The sequence below is a fragment of the Ptychodera flava genome, assembly GCF_041260155.1.
Source record: "Ptychodera flava strain L36383 chromosome 23 unlocalized genomic scaffold, AS_Pfla_20210202 Scaffold_23__1_contigs__length_28996876_pilon, whole genome shotgun sequence".
Lineage (NCBI taxonomy): Eukaryota > Metazoa > Hemichordata > Enteropneusta > Ptychoderidae > Ptychodera > Ptychodera flava.
Genome location: NW_027248277.1, coordinates 6,804,977 through 6,824,926, shown reverse-complemented (window position 1 = coordinate 6,824,926; position 19,950 = coordinate 6,804,977). Strand labels below are relative to the sequence as shown.

The window sequence follows — 19,950 nt, the reverse complement described above, 5'->3', positions numbered from 1 at the left end:
AAAGAATCAGAGATACTGCATTTTTATCGCAATCAACACTATGATTAAATTTCGATGTCTTTATCGTCATCCTCAAGACCAACGTCAATAGTTTAAAAGCTCCCAAAACAAAATGGAAATTACATGGTTGTAAATGCAGATACCTACCTTGGACACTGAATTGTGCTGTGCAACAGCAGATCACGACCAATGCAAAAAAGCTCCTGTTATAAAAGTAGAGGCAATAGTGAATAATTACGTTCATTAAGATCTCGAAAGCGCAAGATGAAATTACATCGCAATGTTCAGGTTTTATTCATAAAGTCTGATTTACTTCCTGCGGTCATCTTTTAAGTCGCGGATCTCCATTCAAAACTTGGTGAATATTTTGACTGAGTTCAACTTAAGTGCTCTTGCCTTGTACTACTCAAAAACATAATATTTGAGGTTACTTGCCATCATGATGCTCGATTTTTAACTTTTCAGGGAAATGTTTACTCTTTCAGAATAATGGTTTTGTGGCGCTCTTTGATAGATATAATTAACCAAGGCGGACTGTCTCGCCAGGAAAAAAACACTTGCTAGATTACAAACAAAACAAAAGGCTGTTGTCCTTCGACAACCCTCTTACAAATTTGAACACACTCGATCCCGAGGAATTTATCCCAAGCCATTTACAAGACTTGGCTTCGACTGTAACAAAGCCACAACGTTCGCTAATACATTTACAAATTACAATAGGTTAAAAATTAAAAAAAAAGTTGCAGCTATTTAAATAACGGAGGATTTACAGCTCTAAAAACTGCTATCGACATCTCTATAATCACTACAGAATGTTTATACGCACGTCGTAAAAAGGTAGCATCGAACATCTGCTTGCTTAAACGCACTATACGGGTTAATCATTAAAAATATATTTAAGATTAATTTTATCATCGCTCGAATTTTGGTTCAATCTGTGATTTCTAAATACTATCACGTTCAAAACCTTTGTAGCAAGATAAAAATCACGTACCTTTCAATATCCATTTTCTGGATATACAAATTTCTTCAAGTAGCAAATGTGGAATCTTAGATTTCAAACAGCCTTTACTTCCGGCGTTTCTTTCAAAGCAGTAATGGCACAACGGGCGCAATAAACAGAAAATGATGTTAATGCTTACAGAGAATGAGGGAGACTAAATTGAAGAAAAAACGTCAAATTTATTGACTTCAACGCAATTATTCTCCGTCTGAATTACTGAGAAGTTGCCAAGTAACTCTATGTCTGTCTGCGCTCGCTTGTCTTGATGAATAAGTGCTTTACGATCAATAAATTTAATCAAGATTTTAGCTATTAATTTATGTTTGTTTACCTATTGTACTAGACATGTTGAGAAACTTTTGATTTTGTGGAGGACGTTCTATGTAGAATTAAGAAAGATAATATATAAATATGGATAACTAATGACCCAGTTCCAAGGCCACAATACAACAGCAGAGATGAACATCCGTAGAGCCCACACTGTCATTCTTCTAAAGTGATAGAACTCCAAAGTACCATATTCGGAGAGACGACATGCATGCGGCACAAAAAGCAACAGCAGTGAATCAAATGGAGCCATGTAGTCCACCATAAGCCTGTCGGCTACCCTCACATCTAGTCTCCATTCAGAAAATGAGGCCTTTGTCCCATGTTTAACATGTTGAATATGTTATCAGGTATTTTACAATTGTTGTGTAGGCCGAAATGCTACGGTAGCCTCTTTTTTGCCATGACCTCCATGACGGCATGTTAGTCACGCTCTCCCGTTTGAGTTTGATTGCTACGGCCACTACCAACATAAATTTATCCGACTAATGTGGCTACTACCTACCATTAATGGTTTCAGTACGCGTTACGTAGATAGAAAGAGAATTCTAGGACTTCATCATTTGTGCAATGCCATTGCAAACCCTGCTGTCATTCATAATCACTGTAAGGTTGTCTACTATTTCAAGCATCAAAACTAATCTCAGGGACTAATAAGTTGTACAGCAAAGCTGCTAGTACATCTTGGCAAGCTTTCAAAAGTATCACAATCATTTGGAAATCCAATTTACATTCCTAGATCCGTAGCTACTGCTAATTTCAACACATGTGAAACGACAGTGGTAGTAAAAAGTGGCCGAAATGTATTACACGGTGAGAAACACATTCCTTTCGTTTTTACTTGACTTTGAGTAAATGCGTTGTTAACTGCGTATCACCAGCTGTTGCCGTTTTGTTTACAAATACCTAAAATTTATGGCATCATGTGACGTTTTTACATAAGGCATATGCGTTCCAAGGTTCTTTTGTTGACATGTTTACAGACACCGGTACAATATATTTAAACACAGTTTCGAGGTATTTCATAACAGTTCTGTCGGGGAAGTCCGGTCTCCGAGTCTCTATTCTTTGATTTTCCCAATGTCGAAACACTATAAAATGTTCTCCGCTTATCAGGCGACGAGTGTGAAGCATATTAATTTACAGTGTACTTAAGTACAGTCAGGCATTATTTAAACGAGCAAGCCAAACTTACAAAAATAAACGTTGATGTTTTTTAAACGTGTTTGAAATGCTGATAGGGGTTTTAAAACGTACGTTTTAAGAGTGGTTTTTGTGCTCAGTCCCCCATTTTAGAAAAATCTGAAATGGGCTATGAAAGTAAATATAAACTTATGAGTATATTTTTTCTATTTAAAGGCCTAAAATATTACAGAACCCGTCCCCTCTATACAACTGACTTTGAATTGAGACTGTGAATATGTGGATATGAAAATGTCGGGATGGATCGTAAGATGAATGACATACCAATGCTTTTGTTCAACAGAGGGACAACTCTTATGGTGTTCTGGTATTTCAACGAGCATAGTTACAAATATTGTCATACAATCTGCCTTTCAGCAAGAACGTGGAAACTAATATCGGATTTAAATTCCTTCAACTTGTTGACAAACACTTTGCAAAGGGGTTTGAGCTTCATAATATCTTTACAAGGCCAAGGTATCAACGAGGGACAACACGGAGAAGGTCTACATCGGACTCACAGATAACACCTTGGAGACGCGATTCACTGATCACATGCAATCGTTCCGTAACTTAAGGTATCAACAGTCAACGGAGCTGTCCAAGTACATCTGGACATTGAAACAAAGGAACCAGGTCTTTGACATTTCGTGGTCATTTATTGACACAGCATCAAGTTACTCTAATATAAGCAAGTGATGTAATCTTTGTATATCAGAAAAACTGCAAATTACCAAAGCTGACAAATCCACGCTGTTAAACAAACGCTCGGAGTTGGTTTCAAAATGTCGCCATAAAAACAATTATCATCTATCAAAAATCTATGAAATTTTAAAACCACCTATAAATAGAATGGTACGTCCCGATCATACATATATAAGAGCGTTGAGCTAGTATTACTTTGACTTCATCTGTCTAATGATTGCAGGATGCATGAAAATTGAGTAACAGATACCATTTTTTTGTACTTGAAGTATTTTTGTATATATATATATATATATATATATATATATATATATATTGACGAATGAACAGTGTCCCATGCGGGACTCAAACCCACAACCCCTAAATACATTTCAGTTGCTCTACCAACGGAGCCGATGGAGCTGATGGGCGGTCTCTTAGATTGGGCCATTATTCATTTTACTGTATATATATATATATATATATATATATATATATATATATATATATATATATATATATATATATATATATATATATATATATATATATATATATATATATTATCCAATTTTTGTAACGAGACTATTGTAATTTTTACTTGAAGGATGCCCTGCTTTATGTAATCAAATTATTCTGTTTTTTTAATATTCACGGCAAAAGCATATGTGGGCTTTAATATACCCAAGGAATGGTTCTTCGTAAAGTCCCTTGAGCACGCCCAAGAAGGAAGTTATTGACGTCCCAAAATGCGGGGGACGCATGCGTAAGGAAGTATAAACACTATGCAAAGTGTAGCATTACTTAACTAAAAATTTATTTGTACTATCAACGTGCTGAATAACTTTATCTAAGCTTTAAGCCTTGCACAACATTGATGTCAGCAAGGCGTGTAGTTGATATCGACCGTCGCCATTCATACATTAAACGCAAAGTGTTTCAATCCCTCAAAATAACCAATTTTCCGCTTTCTTTCAGAAAAATGTTATGAAGAGGCTAAATCTGCATGAGAAGTGGGTTGGTTTACAGTTCAAATCGTTTTGAAATTTTCAAGTCTTTAAGATGTGAAGTATTGTCACTAAGATATTACCCATCTAATAAGGATATTTGTAACCGAAAAGCTTAAAATCAAGTTCATAAATGTTGTAGAGATTTTCCATCTGGTCTTTGGTCAGTCGACTGAAGTAGGAATGAAGATTTTCTAGATTTGAGCTGTTTGTTTTCTTCGGTTGTAGAGGATAAACAATGTCGTCGGGGGCATTGACTCTGTTTAACACGTACTTACTCTCCTTGGCCACATCTTCAAGTTTTCCTATGAAATCGAAGGGGAAAAGGCATGGCCCGCAGTATAGGTGCTGTGCAATGTAGTGTGGGTTGAAGGATTTTTGGTTGTCGTCGATGACAGATTGCACAAATTCTTCCCAAGTCACGTCATCACCCGCTTCTAGACTGTGATTGGTGGGATTTTTGCGATATCGTTTGATAATTTCTATTCTCTTTTTTTTGAGGTAAAGATTGCTGGCGGCAACATTTTCAAACTTACTTCTGTACGCAGACAGAAGTCTTGCGAATGGATGACGTACAAACATGAACGAGAAGTAGGATGGATAATGATATTTCTCATCTCTCTTCAACGCTGGAACCTTGTGAACATCAATATGCACCTTGTGTTTTAGAAGTTCCTCAACAGATTTCACCCTCCCTGTCAGGACACATATAACTCTCATCCAGGAAGTAGAACCGACTTTTGGTGTGTTACAGTACAGAAACCTGTTTTCACGAACGCTAATGAATTTACCCGTGCTTCTGAAAACAGTTCTATTCCGCTTGGCCTCGTCACAGACCTTTGCTAACAGTGACTTGCGTCGAACCTGCTCATCTTCGATCCGTTTTATCTCCGAGTGTGTCAGTGTCCTGGCAGTGTGATTTTGCATTATCTGGGAAAGAGTGGATAGTTGGAAAAGTAAACACAATACAATGTGTCAATGAAAGTGTGACATGTTTATGTTAAAGACAAACCATACAAAAAGCCAAAACTGATTTTTTTAACGTACACATACACAATGTAATTGGTAACGAGGCGACCCTAGCATTTTTCTTAAAGCCACAGTTGCTGCGAATTCCATGCAGTATTTTCATTATTTTATTTTCAAACTAAAGTTGGTTCGTGCAAATGTGCTAACTGAATGACGTGTATAGATTATACGCTGTTTTCAATCGGACTCGTACTCACGACATACGGCATCCGGTCATCTAGCAGAGAGGTAGCATATAGAACCGCTCGGCCAAATCAAAGCGAGTGGTTCGATAACCGAACTTATAGTAGTTATTACAGTGACACCTCCACACATTGTGGAGCTCAGAAGCACTCACGCTCGTGCGCTCACTATCAATCGTCGCACAGAAACTTTTATCGAAGCAATAAAGTATCACTGCTCGCCGATTTGGCAATGCCTACACATTTTAACAGGTTAAATAATAAACGGATGCCGCACTCGTAAAATGGCACCCCAAAAGGAAAAGTAAAAAAATGCAGTACTTCGTGCTCAAACACGTCATTGTCCTCCAAGAAACAAGCATGATGCAATTTTCTTCAATCCACAACACGCGATGGCTGACATTTTGTTATTGTAATCTTTATCCCCTCTGTCATTTGATTAGATTTTTAGAATAGCGGGGAATCTAAAATGATTCACAGTATTTGTGGCTTTAATTGGACAACAGCTTTAATGGTCGATATGTTTTATTACTTTTGGTCAATTATATGGGTATATTTTTACTGTTTCTCCCTCCCCCAAATATGCCTTTATACAGGGCAAAACTGTGTATCTACAGCGCAATATATTTATTATGTCATCTTGCTATTCACAATGAATTCATGGCCAAATTCTATGGCTAACAATGATATTTCGAATTACACGTATTGAGGCGTTGTTGACAATTTTAAACCTACTGAATTTGATTTGCAGAAGAACAAGAAATTTTAGGTTTGGAGACTTCGTAGGGGGTGGGCTGGGGAATGCATTGCCCTAGGGCCTTTGATGTGTAGCATATTATGCAGGATGTATACCTGTATATTTAGATGAAAAAGGTCCCAGCACACAATGGCAAGTTCTAGAAAATGTGACATGGGTAGAGTAACATTTTATAGATTAAGATAGGGTTTGCTACATTTTAAAGAGCATGTTTGACTTGAATTTCCTGGTCCAAGTCCGCGTGTGATTACTAAACGTTCCCTTGACAAACATAACAAACACAAAGAAGAAGAATATATTATACCAGTATATTGGTTGCAAAAATAAATAGAACTGTAATAGGTCTAGACGCAAAAAACAACTCTGTTCTATTCTCGATGTATCCGAGTGAGAACTGGGAGTTGGAACCTGTCCAAATTACCCTAAATATACTTAAGTTTGTATTAAGTTTATACTTTATTACAATTAAATTTTGTGAGCTCGTTTAGGAGTTCTTACAGATCAATGTACTGAAATTTATAGTAAAAAAATCATTCACTTTTTTCAAATTGCGTGTTCTAATTTTTGGTACTTTTGATGTCATCTGCAGCAGCGAATTTGCTCTGAAGAATATGGGTCAACTGTTAGTACGATATTTCATGCTACTCGACATTTCAGTCTAAATCACATCAAAGATGGCAGTGTGATAATGATAGCAACAAACCACCATAGAGAAGGACATAAAACTTGGTTATGACCACTTCAGGCCATATTAGCACTGTATATCGCTAATGCGTAGGCGCCATATATGGACTAGGCCATATATTAACTCTTCTTTAAACAGGCATGCTAGCTAAGAAGACGTTTGACAGTATATCCGTCGCATGGTGAAGAAGGATATGCAGTAAAACAAGCCAAAATCACACACGTGACTTTTACACTTAGTAGACATAACTTTGATCCTCTCAAATATTAAGATTACTTGACAGATTGTTTTACAAATAAACCTTGTCATGACTAAACACCAACACTAACACTTTCGTTGATATTCATAACCAAAACATTATATTCAAACAATTTTACATACAGAATAAAAACATGTCCCGTGTATGTGTCCCCTATTATCACCATTCCAGCAAAGAAAACTCTCTCCGGGCTGTAATTAATTAACAGAAGTACCCGAATGTCCGATATAAATGCTACTAACACTGCTGCAATAGTTCACAACCAAATGAATTCCAATTCCCAGCCCGCATTATATGCGTTTTGAACGATTTGGAGATCATTCTAAAGATTGACATTTCTACATGCTAAGACAAAAACTACCACCCAGCTGCCCTATTCGCGCATGCTCATATGAGAATAAAACTGCTTCGTTGTTGTATACATGTGGATTCTTGTCCCGACTAGAATTCAAATGGACACAATAACAGTGCAGTTTACCGCATGGACAGCCTAAAAATACAGGATTTTTTAACATATTTAGGGGAGTAGAAAAAACACTTGACATTGGCATACAAAATAAAAAAAGTGAAAATAAATTATCAGGAGATAGTGTACTGACCTTTTAAGTGAATATAACAAAATACATACAACACAGTTAGACATGCCGAATTACGGTGAATATTGTCGATGTTACGCTTACAGTTTCAATAATTTGATGTTTTGTAGAACGTAGCATCTGATGGTGACATAAAGCAATATTTCCTCTTTAATAAAATTAAACTTCCGAATTACACAATGCACGGGTGTGAATATAATTTGAAATTACATATATGACAAAAACGAGAATTATTTTAACCCTAAATTGATACACAGTAATATGGACAAGCTGCTACCTCACGATAATGCTAGAGATGCCTAATACCCTAACAAACCAGTGATGACACCACTAATCGGTATTTTTACAGAGCACGTGTGTTAATGATATAATGGTATGACGCGAATGCTAGTGAAACCTTTCCATTAGTTCCTACTGACCGGGCAAAACTATAATTCATAAGATACGCAAACAAGGTTGAATAGATACGATTGTTCATAATCTGAATATTTTTAAACCTAGGTCTCATTAGTTCAGAACTTGTTGATTTTGTAGCTGGTTAAGAATAGAATCATAATTATGTCGCTATGCTCGGCAACTGGTTTTGTCACATTATTTCCTGGATTTCCTACAATTTTATTTGGCATGTACGTATGCCATACCGTAAATCAATAAAGGGTTTAAATCGAAGTTGTCGCCAGCATCACGCATGTCGGAGACGATACGTGTTGCTTTTGTTTCACGATGAAATTGTACAACATAATCATACTCGAATTATATGCCTAAAAATCAACAGTGCACTATATATAATTTCCTAAATTCAAAATAATCCAAAAAATCCATCCCTCAAAACAGAGCAACTTTTAGAATTGACCACGCTCATTTTCTTTTCTGAATTATTATGGTATCAATCCAGTGTTATGCCAACACTGTCTTAAATATCTTATTTTTGACTTCTATACGGAATTATTAGTAATTCTCTATCTGGTTTGAACAGACAAAATACGTCACCTGTTCAAGTAGCGAAGACATTAGCAGTCAGGAATCTCCACCCTAAAAAGGAATGGTTGAAAAAGTTGTTGCACTTCGTTTGTGCACGACCCCTCCACACGCTGTAACGTTTAATAAGCCCTCCCGCATACATACTTGCTATAGTATATCGTACACAAACACAATCTAATAAGTGAACTCATTGCTAAACATGGCTGAAAATCGTTGACGTGAAATGATGTAGGAGGGGAATAAACTTTGTATGTGAAAAATTGCGGCAAATAAGCGTATGTTTTCACTAACATTTCTATGACATTTCATTTAAATTAAAGAGAACATACCTTTCTTTTGATTGGTTTTATATCTTCATGATCATTTTGTTGTCTGCTCTTCGAAGGAACTTCTTCCTCTTTGACTTGATGTTTCCTATACGGCGGAACATTTGGCTTGAACTGACCTGCACAACAATGATGTAAAGGTTCTAGTTTTACAGGCTGCGATTTTTTGAATTATTCATATATTGATTGATCGATCGATCGATTGATTGATTTAATTATTTTTCATTTATTTATTTATCACGATATCACCCTCATCGACCTCGATGAGCCAAGTTCCATATTGCGTTCAGTTTAGCTCAGTTGAATGGCGTTTTATTCAAAATCGATGGACTGCTATTGCCAGTAAGAATTTTATCAGTGATTTTTAAAAAAATAAATTCCACCTATTCCATGTTTATAAATAAAAATCCAATGAAGGGAGCCTTAATACCATAGCAATAATTTTCTGCACGTTTCAAAGAACATCAATTATTTATTTCTCAAACACTTTTTAAGATAGACAGATGTTATAATGGCATGGTAGCTATAACTATTGGTGATTTCTATCACTTGTTGTTGGTTATGACAACCATAGTTTCTTGTTTAACTCTCTAAAGCATATTTAAATACACAGTATTCAGCTTATGAGCTTGGCCTACACACGTGTAGGTTGCATTGTCGTTGTTGAGAAGGTAACGGGTTGGAATTTAAATGTCAACAATAATAACAATGCATTTTACTTGTATAGACGCTGTCTTGACAAGCTGTGCTTTACGGAATGCAAGACGAAACTGTTGCTGACATTGAAACGAAACTGATGCAACATTCATCAAAGTAACAGCTACTGGCTCTTTAAAAGCCGAGAAAGGAGAAGGGTAGATGTACTGCGACTTTGTTCTTAATTTGTAGGGTGTACTCTTGACCATGTAGGTACAGACGACACATTAGGGTAGAATGAGCCTCGGGAACACACATTTGGATGCTAAAATTTATAAAGTTCTTTTCTAATCTACCACTTTTTGGGCTCATTTCACAGCGCTATTGGTGTGTCTTCTTATATACCATACGTTGGGAGTCATTTTTAAGCTCTTGAAGTAAGAAAATACTTATCTGGCCTAGAGAGCCGTCATTATTTATGGCCTGAGGTTGGAGGAATCTGAGGGGGGTGTCACTCAAAATGTTGAAAGCTACAAGGGTCGTTGCTCAAAATGTGGAGAGAATGAAGGGGGTTTCTAAATGTTTGGCGCTAAATAGATTAAAACACCTCTCAGATTGCCCTATTGCACACATCAATTTCTCAAACTTTTCGATGCGAGCACAGGCGACCCAATAGGTTCTGAGTTTTTCACACTGTTTTCTCTATCATTTTCTCTTCTTTCTTCATGCTCTGAATGATCGGAATAAATAAAATAAATGGTTTATATAACCTAACCTAGCCTCTGTGACTCTTTATTTATTTTACACTCCATTACAAGGACGTATATCTCTCATACACACATGCTGTAATTAATTAGTCAACACAACTAATTATGCTAATCCGTGGACTTATCAGAGGTTGGTCAACATCGGAAAGATAGTGATGTTAATGAAAAAGGGGAAGGTATGAAGATCTTGGGAAACATGTCCCGAGGACGTCCGTAAACCTAGTGGACGCTTATATATGCATGATATGCGCAAACAAACACTGCTCATTATTCAAAAATAAACGGGAAGTTAGATTGAAAGGAACGCTGCTTTTCGTTGCCAAGCGCCAAATTCTAACATAACTAATTATGGTCCTGCTCCATGTAACAAATGCCACCCAGAAAGTATCGACCGACCAAGCAGAAAAGATCACCGGAGTGGCCGTTTCATGAGTTTTTCAACAAAATTATATAGATGTATGTTTCACGTCATCGTTTTCTGGGAGTGTATATACCAAGTATAATTTACAAACCGCGTCGTGATTCAAGGCACAATGGTGACACATTATAGCAACAGCACGCACTGGAGAATTTTTGCCAGCACTGTGAATTTTTTAAAACCAGTCACCTTCATTTCTCTGCACTCGCTATTAAGTCCATGTCTACCGGTAACATCGTTATTTTCTGTCTCAAAGTACGTACCAGCAACAGGCCTTTGACGTCAAAGTCGGTTGTTTTCTGGTATACGGTAGCAACCAAGCTCATGACTAGAATGACTCTACGGCGTCAAAGAGTTAATCTCGCCGGTTACTTTTTTCGCCTAATAAAAGAGAGTCGGTCGCTACATGGAGCTAGTAGTCTAAGGAATTCATCGATTTTCAATCGCGCCTTATGCTGTTAGTGCACAAATTCCCGAAAGAAGCGGCGCACGGGCTATAAAACTTCGTTTGTACTGTTAGGCTAGCTTTGGGTCCATAGCTGTGGTGTTTTCGGACGGGATTTCTGCCTTTTACGGCTGGTTTTGACTTTAACGTCACCACCACAGCCATGGGAACGTCCATGTTCTGCCCGACAGCACGCTTGTCGCAACTTTGTTTGTCGATATTTCGAAAATTTTCCACCCAAATTAAATATTGCCAACACTCATCGACAACATGGTTATTAGGGGCCTACCACTACCAGAAATCCGCTCAAAAATCACCAAACTATCGCCGTTTTTCCAGCTTTTTCCGACATGACTACTCGCAGACCGTTCTTTTTCTGGCGTACAAGCGATTGACGAGGCTCAGTGCAGCCCGTCACTAAAGTCACGTCAGCGGTGACCTCGCAACATCGAAACACAAACTGACATCACCGATGATGTCGGCCACTACGTTAAGAAGCCTGTGAGAATTTTTAGCAGCACTGTGAATTTTTTAAACCAGTCACCGTCATTTCTATTCACTCGCTATTATCTCCATGTCTGCCGGTAACATATCGTTATGGAGAAGTTTAGTTACACGTAATTACGTTCCATCATCAGCTGATCAGTGATAAACATACGTCGCGTACGTGTAGAACATACGTTCGGAACGGCAAACAACACCTCTACACATACAAAATATGGTCACAATTAGTACGTGTAGTATTTTTAGATATTCTTGATTATTTCCGCGAATTTAGACAAGAAACCTTGTAAACTATCATGGAAGACATCTTTGATATCATAATATTTCGTAGAGTTTGCACCAGCGTAAGAAGTACTTGCTATATGATTTCCTTACATGGACGAAATGTTGTTGTCTCATTCCACTTGTTATCTGACGCCGCCCCAAAGAGTTCTCCAAACCATATAAAAAACTGTATCAAAGAAAATCGGCTGATTTAATTCGAGGATACGAGCTAGAATATTCCTCATATAAAAATTAATGTTTCTTAAAACCATGTTAAAACTTAAACGAATTTCCAATGTTTGTGAGAAAAAATACAGCAAAATTATTATTACGGGCAGACCACCGTCCCTCCACCCACGGACGGTGGGCAGACAAAACCTTAGCAACACCACCCGATTGAGAGAACCACGTACACGAACTTTAACCCTATTCAAAATCAGACTTGTCCCTGGGAAATATGTTTACAAGTTTGCCCACATATAAACAACGTAAAGGTCAAAGGTTTCAACTTCCGACTTCCTGCTTTACGGACGTCCTCATGCCATGAACTGCAGGCAAGGCACTGGCAGGGTTTGCACTGTTCGCGACCATTTAAACGTTTGAAATTAGAGTAGCTGACTCTCCTCGGCCATCGAAATACATTGGCTGCAGTAGATTGTGAGATAAATGGTCATGACTGGCCGCAATTTGGTAATTTCTGGACACATTTCAGGAGAGCTTCTTACCTTCCCGTTTTAGTAACCATTCCTATCTTTCGCGATGTTGACCAATCCGTAAAATCCCTGATAAGTCCACGGATTAGCATAATTAGTTGTGTTGACTAATTAATTACAGCATGTGTGTATGAGAGATATATATCCTTGTAATGGAGTGTAAAATAAATAAAGAGTCACAGAGGCTAGGTTAGGTTATATAAACCATTTATTTTATTTATTCCGATCATTCAGAGCATGAAGAAAGAGAGAAAATGATAGAGAAAACAGTGTGAAAAACTCAGAACTTATTGGGTCGCCTGTGATGCGAGAGGGGAAATCCCCTTTCGTGCTCTCACATTTGAGTGTTCTAACAGTTTTACTTCAATTGAAAACATTTCTCAGACTGCACTAGACTACACCATTGCACACATAAATTTCAAAATTGTTAACAAGATCTAGGAAAAAACTTATCTATTGTGAATTCATCCTTTATTATCACAGACATATATTTTAACTGACTTTAGTTTAAAAATTACACATTTGACAGTTAATACAGGCTTTTCGTTTGAAGCGGGCAGCTGGAAAAGTGCACGGCTGGCGAGGTTGCAAACAGATAGTGAATGGCTTAAAAACACTGAAATGACCATTGGTACTCTGACATCGTTTACAGAAATAAAATATTTTGCAAATGACACAATGATTCATTCCTGCATATTCTTTAGTCTTCAATCTCTGGCAAACTGGGAACTGTCTTATTACAATCATTGTTTGGTTGTAGAATATTGTGACTCAAACACTGGTCATCCAAAAATGTAATAAAATATCAGTGGTCAGTGTCTTGTTCAAACAGTTTTACTGAGTGCAAAATAACTTGAATCACCTGTCAAATTGCACCATTCCATATATCAATTTCTTCTCATGTCACTCCAACTTTTGCCCAAACAAATTTTGACGTGAGAGCTATCCGGTTGAGGCCCCGAGAACCGGATAGCCACTACGTGTATGAATTTTCAGCGTGAACGAGGGTGATAAAACTTCAAAGAATACGTTGGACCAGGCTGGCAGGAAGGCAAGCAAATTATCTCACTTACTCCCAAATTCTACACTTGGCTCTTCTAAGTATTTCTCTGCACTCCCTCCTGGTCAGTCCACAACGATGTCAATTGAGTGGAAACGGATACTAGCAAACTATTAAAACTGCATGTTATGTGGTAAAACACCCAGCTCGCCATTTTTGATCGAAAATGAAAATATTGCGTTGCGACACATAATATTTTCGACTATTTAAGTCCCAAAGTCCACACTTGTTATCCATCCACGTAGAATGAGGCCTACGCTAATTGTCATTTCGGAACTATACAATTACGGTTTTTCTTGAATGTTTTCTGACCCTAAAACTTCTTTTGTAAATTTTATGTTTCGTGCAAATGTCAAACTAGTGCAACACAAGACCGCTCGCTTTATGTTATGATGAAGTATTGACGTTTTACCCCTTCGATCAGGATAATTATATCAAATTATGTTGAATTATTCACGTAACCTTTCGACAAGATTAACTCTTCTGGTAATGTTAGCTGCTTACAGCGAACGGTGTGTCAGTAATTGACGAAATCATTTTAATAAATTGTTCGGTATAAAGAGATAAGATCGGTAGTAGTAGATGCAAGGGCAACTGCAAGTATCACTGATCGAAAGAGAAGAATTAACATGACTCATATCTGTCCAGTTCCTGGTGATAATAGTGAACTTTTCCGTGATCTAATCAGAGAATATATTTACCCTATATGCACTTGTGATAAACATGTGAAAGAGGGGCTTCAACAATAATGTTTCACGACATTAGTTTTGCAGCTATTAGAGTGAAGGTACACCGTGAAGATACGATAACACGCCACTCCACTGCCACGATATTGCGCCACTGTTACACGTTGTAACCCCCCGACACACACCTTGGCTCGGAAAATTCTTCCTGTGCATCAGTCAAAATAAGTGAAACCCCTCTATCCATTGCACCAAAGTAGTGATGGCCCCCCTTTTAAAATGACAAAATTTCGTGACACCCCTCCATTGCTTGAGTAAAGCTGAACGCACAAACACCATTCGATGGAGGGGCGATAGAATATTTTAAAAAATCTTAGATATTTTCAAATGACCCGTCTCCTAAGAAACTCACGAGATGTTAACGTTCAAGTGTCCCCTTCTGACTTGCTATAATTTTGGAATCCTCCTCAAAGGGATTCGACATAAATTACAGGTGGGTCGCAATTTTTTTGCGCAAGCGTTTTTGAAGGGCAATAAAATTTGATGCATGCCTTTGATTGAGGGTCACCATGTTAGAAGGTAAACTGTGACTGAATAGTGTATCTTCCTAATGTATCAAGTCATTAGATATGGGGGTCTATTGGCACAAAATCTATATCCGTACATTCACATATATTTGATGATTTCTGTAGATGTAATTTGCTTGCAGTTTAAGCTAAAAGTGCGTGTGAGTAAAACAATTTGGTGTTTGGGTTTATTATATATTGATAATGTTGATTCACTATATATGGTAGTCTATGAGAATATTATGTACTACTATTTCAACACAAAACTAGCGATATCTTTGCATCTGTAGAAGTTTGATAATTGACATAAATGTGCTTGATTGGAATAGATGTATATGTAAAAAATGATTTTTGAGTTTCACCGAAAATGTTCAGCCACTATACATTAATTTGAGTGTATGATAGAAAACTGAATATTTTTTCAAATGAAAAACTTGCTATACTTGTGCATATATCGACGTTGGCTAATCAACATAATTGTACTTGATTAGAATATGATGGTCACAAATGTATATTTTGTGTACAAGATATTTAGTTTTGTAATTTCAATTTTTGTTATTTTTTTAATACCAAGCTCGCTATACTTGTGCATATGAAGGAGTTGGATAATGGACATATTTGTACTTAATTAGAATAGGGTGGTTACAAGTGTATATGCGTTCAATAAATTTGATTTTGGAATTTCACTGATACTGTTGATTCACTATACAAGGTAGTCTATGATAAATCTATAAACATGTTTTTAATATAAAAATAACAATATCTGTGCATTTGTGGATGGTACGTTACTGATATGCATTTACTTAATTAGACAAGGGTGGTTACAAGTGGATATGGTGCAGAAAATTTGATTTTTTGAATTTCACCGAAAATGTTGACTCACTATGTATGGTAAAATGTATGGAAACTATGAATATTTTTTCGATACAAAACTAGCTGAATCTGTGTATTTGTACGTTTGATTATTCATTTTAATGTCCTTGACTAGTCTAGTGTGGCTACAAGGGGATGTGCGTGCAAGAAAGTAGATTTTGGAATTTCACCGAAATGTAAATTCACTATATATGGTAGTCTATCAGGAAACTATGAATAATTTCTTTTCCAATACAAAACCACTTGAATCTGTGTATTTATAGACGTTTGATAATTCATTTTAAATTAATCGATTATACTAGGGTGGTTACAAGTGAGTGTGTGTGTGTGTGTGTGTGTGTGTGCAAAAAATTGATTTTGGAACTTCATTAAAATGTTGATTCACTATACGTTGAAGTGTATGAGAAAACTATGAATAATTTTTTTTACAATGTTAAGCTAATTAAATCTGTGCTTTTATAGGTTTTTGGCGATTGATATTAATGTACTTGATTTAAGAAGGCTGTTAGAAAGTTCAGATGTGGACGGTATTACACCTAAGAGTATTATTTTATTTTTCATGGTAGTCTACACGTAACTGGTAAATATTTTCAATGACAAAATTGCTATATCTCTAATATGTAAGTAATAGGAATTGTTCATTGCCACCAGTGAGCTCCATTTACAAGAAGACAAGATGTTCATGTGGCAGATAATTAATTATACTTTTATTCCGATTTAAAGTTAAATGAATTCAGAGAATAGAATCATGCCGCGAATCATTTTTATTTCGCAGAATATTTTTGAACACTGTAACTGCTTTTTGACGGGATAGATACTTATAAATGTTCAGTGAGATTTTACGTGAAATAAGTTAATTTTGCCGGCCCCTCCTCGATCGTTGTAACTGAACACCCCCTTATAGCTGCTGTGCTATGTCGTACATAATCCTAATCCTGAAAAGTACAGTTCGTACGTTTTATAGAGCTTAATTATATTGACTATGAGCTTGCTATGGCATATAGTATCGCATTTTAGGTCTAGGAGAGACAAGATTCCAAAATATACACATAGACTTAAGACGAATTCTGAATAGTTGCGTCGATAATGAACGAATTCTGTCAATTTTGGACATTATTCGAAATTTAGTCAAAATGACATGGCTTCGCGAAGAAAAATGTACATCTCGTTCATGTCTAAGCTCTGGATGAAAGTATGTACACGATAAGTCCAATATAACATGTACATCACTTTCCTTTTTACTGTTAGTGGGATAGGAAACTTCATGGCCATTTTTCATGGAAAAAATAAATTTTACTTCTTCCTTCCCATAAGATATGATGCGCCTCGGGATAGATTGTTGAATTCTCAAACTTTTACACTATTCTTTTTGTCTGAATTTATGGTGGCTCATTTTGCGGCGGCATATAAATTTTCCACCGGCGTAGTTTTGTGAACATCTGGGATTTATTTCTCCGTTTTGTATTTAAAATGTTGTTAAATATTTGGTTGTTTCTCTAGTAAAATGTTCTCGGTGACCCCGATATTTTCCCCTTAATTTGGAAAGAAAATGGTTGAACGTGTGTTCGAGCAACGCTTGAGCAGCATTTTTATAACAGAGACGAATACCAAAGGATTTTACAACCCATTAAAGATATCACACATGGTAGAACAGAAGGCACGGTTGTAACACACACACTCTCTCTCTCTCTCTCTCTCTCTCTCTCTCTCTCTCTCTCTCTCATGTCAAGAATATGTTCCATCTCGATGCAATTGATAGAAGTGAGAAGGTTTAAATTGTAAAATCAGACATCAGTTTTCTTACCTTGAAAGTCTCGTTGATACACTTGCCACATCATTAAACAAACCAACAAACACGCAATCAGTTGTGTAACGTACTTTAGAACAGCCGCCATCCTCTAACTTTAAATATTCCCACAATCGATATTCTTTCCGCCTGACCACCCTAAATGCAACAGTGCATCATAAATGTCGTGTTTACAAAATGATATTCTAAATATATGAAAGCCGAGCAAGGAGTGGATAAAAATAATTCGAAAGAGTAAAACAGCCATTCGTCAGCAACTAAAAAAAACTGAGGAGAGGGTGTGCAAAAATACCTGGAATACGTCACGGAAAGAAACTTAAGGCATACAAAAAACAATAGCACGACACCTGACATGAATACATTAAAGCAAAGACCAATCACAGCATAGCAATATATAATGCATTGAATTGAATGTTTATGCAAAAGGTGGAGAATACCAGCTGGCAATCAGGGTCATTGGAACAAGATCACCTTAGTGATGTGGTTAATATCTCATCCCGGGAAGGGACTCTATCTTCAACTACACTCCATTTCCTCGGTCCCGACTCAACAAAGCGTCCAAAAATCATCTTCGACGAGTACTAGGTAAACAGTGATTGTACTATGGAGAGGTTAGAAACTAAATATAGAGAGAAACGAAATATTAGTGTATCAAAAACGAAAGTTATTTCGAAGTATTTCGAACAAATAAAAATATATTAAAGGCCCATAGGCTGCAACTCTGCGAAATTTGTCGAACCATTAGATGTTCATTGTAATCTACAAATTGAACGATATAGTCATTAACTATACCTCAACAACATTTGTTTGTGGCAGAATAGGCCAGAAAAGGCAACAGAATTTTGTTCATTTTGAATTTCAAAAGTTCAAAATGTTGGTATATTAGGCGAAAACAGAGAATTTTTTGTCAAAGCGGAGTGATTCCTTTTCCACTTCTTTAAGTTGGTTGCAGCATGTTGTATTTGTACAGATTCAAATGTTTACATGCAACATTTACGCTGTTTATCATGTAGTTGTATGGAGGTGGCCATATTTGGGTGTGGCACTCGTTTATTATTTGACTCACTAAGAAACCTTCCAAAGCAGTCCTAGTCAGTCGATTATTATACTTGAGTAAACATCTTTGAGCAGGAAAATTTATATGAACTAATTTTAATCTAAATATGAATTAATGAAAATAATGTCAACAGTTGCAGCTCACGTGCCTTTAAGCACGTGCCAGTCTAAGCCCCGTTGAGAAGGTAAATACATAATATCCCTAAAGAGGAGCGATTGTTTATACGGAAATAGCGAAAATACTGGAAAATTGTAAAAACATAGTGCTCCTTTGCTTAAGAGCTGGCAAATTATCATAAGACTTTCCTTTTCAGACAAACTACCTTTAGAACAACAGTATTAAGATTAAAAAATGTGTACAACGTTTCATAGTTACTGTACGCACGATATCCACTATGACCCTTACAACCTTGCTTATAGCTATGAAGCACATAGTGGACGTTGGCAGTTGAATTATTTGCGGCAAAAGTGATATGCCATTTAAGGCAAAATCACTAAAAAATTAATGAGTGTGAAACGATATGCAGGGAAGCACATTATCTTATTCAATATTCGCAAACGGAACGGCGAATTGTGATACGGAAAGGTCTTCTCTAATCGCACCATTCATAAGTATTCTATATCCATTGGGAGAACAGCTGTTCTCTTTTAGAATTTTTTGTGTATCCAGTCCACCTGATACCAATGTAATTTCATTTAACGGCTGGCTCGTGTCGACGATGACACAAACGACTGTGGATTCTTTCAAATTCCAGAAATTTACAAAAGCTAATTTATTACACCATCATAGTTGTTATCCCTTGTCGTTGTTTGGATTACAAATAATAGCGAAAATGTTCAATGATATAGCGTTTGCACTGGTTACCTAAAGGTCACAGAAAAATCGAATTTGAATATTTTGCAGGCTAGTTAGTGTAATTCTATGTTGGGTGAATAATTTTCATGTGAGAACAAAGTATTTTACTGCAGCATGGAAAAATCAGAATCCTCGTGAACATGGCCTAGAGCGTCAAATATCAATGCAAAGAATTTGTAACTGATTGCATAACATCTTAAGTAGACGAATTCATCCGGTATAATGAGCATTTTGTTAATCATAATATAGCCCTTTCAATTCATAAAAAATTCTATCGAACACTG

General features: G+C 36.6%; 1 protein-coding gene across 1 annotated transcript; it reads right to left on the bottom strand.

Moving 5' to 3' along the window:
- Window positions 1–3,769: 3,769 nt before the first annotated feature.
- Window positions 3,770–17,920, bottom strand: LOC139124072 (carbohydrate sulfotransferase 14-like). The gene is made up of 3 exons (XM_070690202.1): window positions 17,752–17,920; window positions 9,022–9,137; window positions 3,770–5,133 (listed from the first exon to the last, which is right to left on the bottom strand). The coding sequence occupies exons 1-3, from the start codon at window positions 17,840–17,842 to the stop codon at window positions 4,291–4,293; spliced, it is 1,050 nt and encodes a 349-aa protein (XP_070546303.1). The 5' UTR covers window positions 17,843–17,920; the 3' UTR covers window positions 3,770–4,290.
- Window positions 17,921–19,950: the final 2,030 nt, after the last annotated feature.

Bases quoted from the DNA above. Each gene is read 5' to 3' on its own strand.
- LOC139124072 (XM_070690202.1), bottom strand. From the start codon at position 17,842: ATGGCGGCTGTTCTAAAGTACGTTACACAACTGATTGCGTGTTTGTTG. The intron at 9,138-17,751 runs GTAAGAAAACTG...ATTGTTGTGCAG, and splicing joins GTATCAACGAGACTTTCAAG to GTCAGTTCAAGCCAAATGTT. The intron at 5,134-9,021 runs GTATGTTCTCTT...ACTCTTTCCCAG, and splicing joins TAAAACCAATCAAAAGAAAG to ATAATGCAAAATCACACTGC.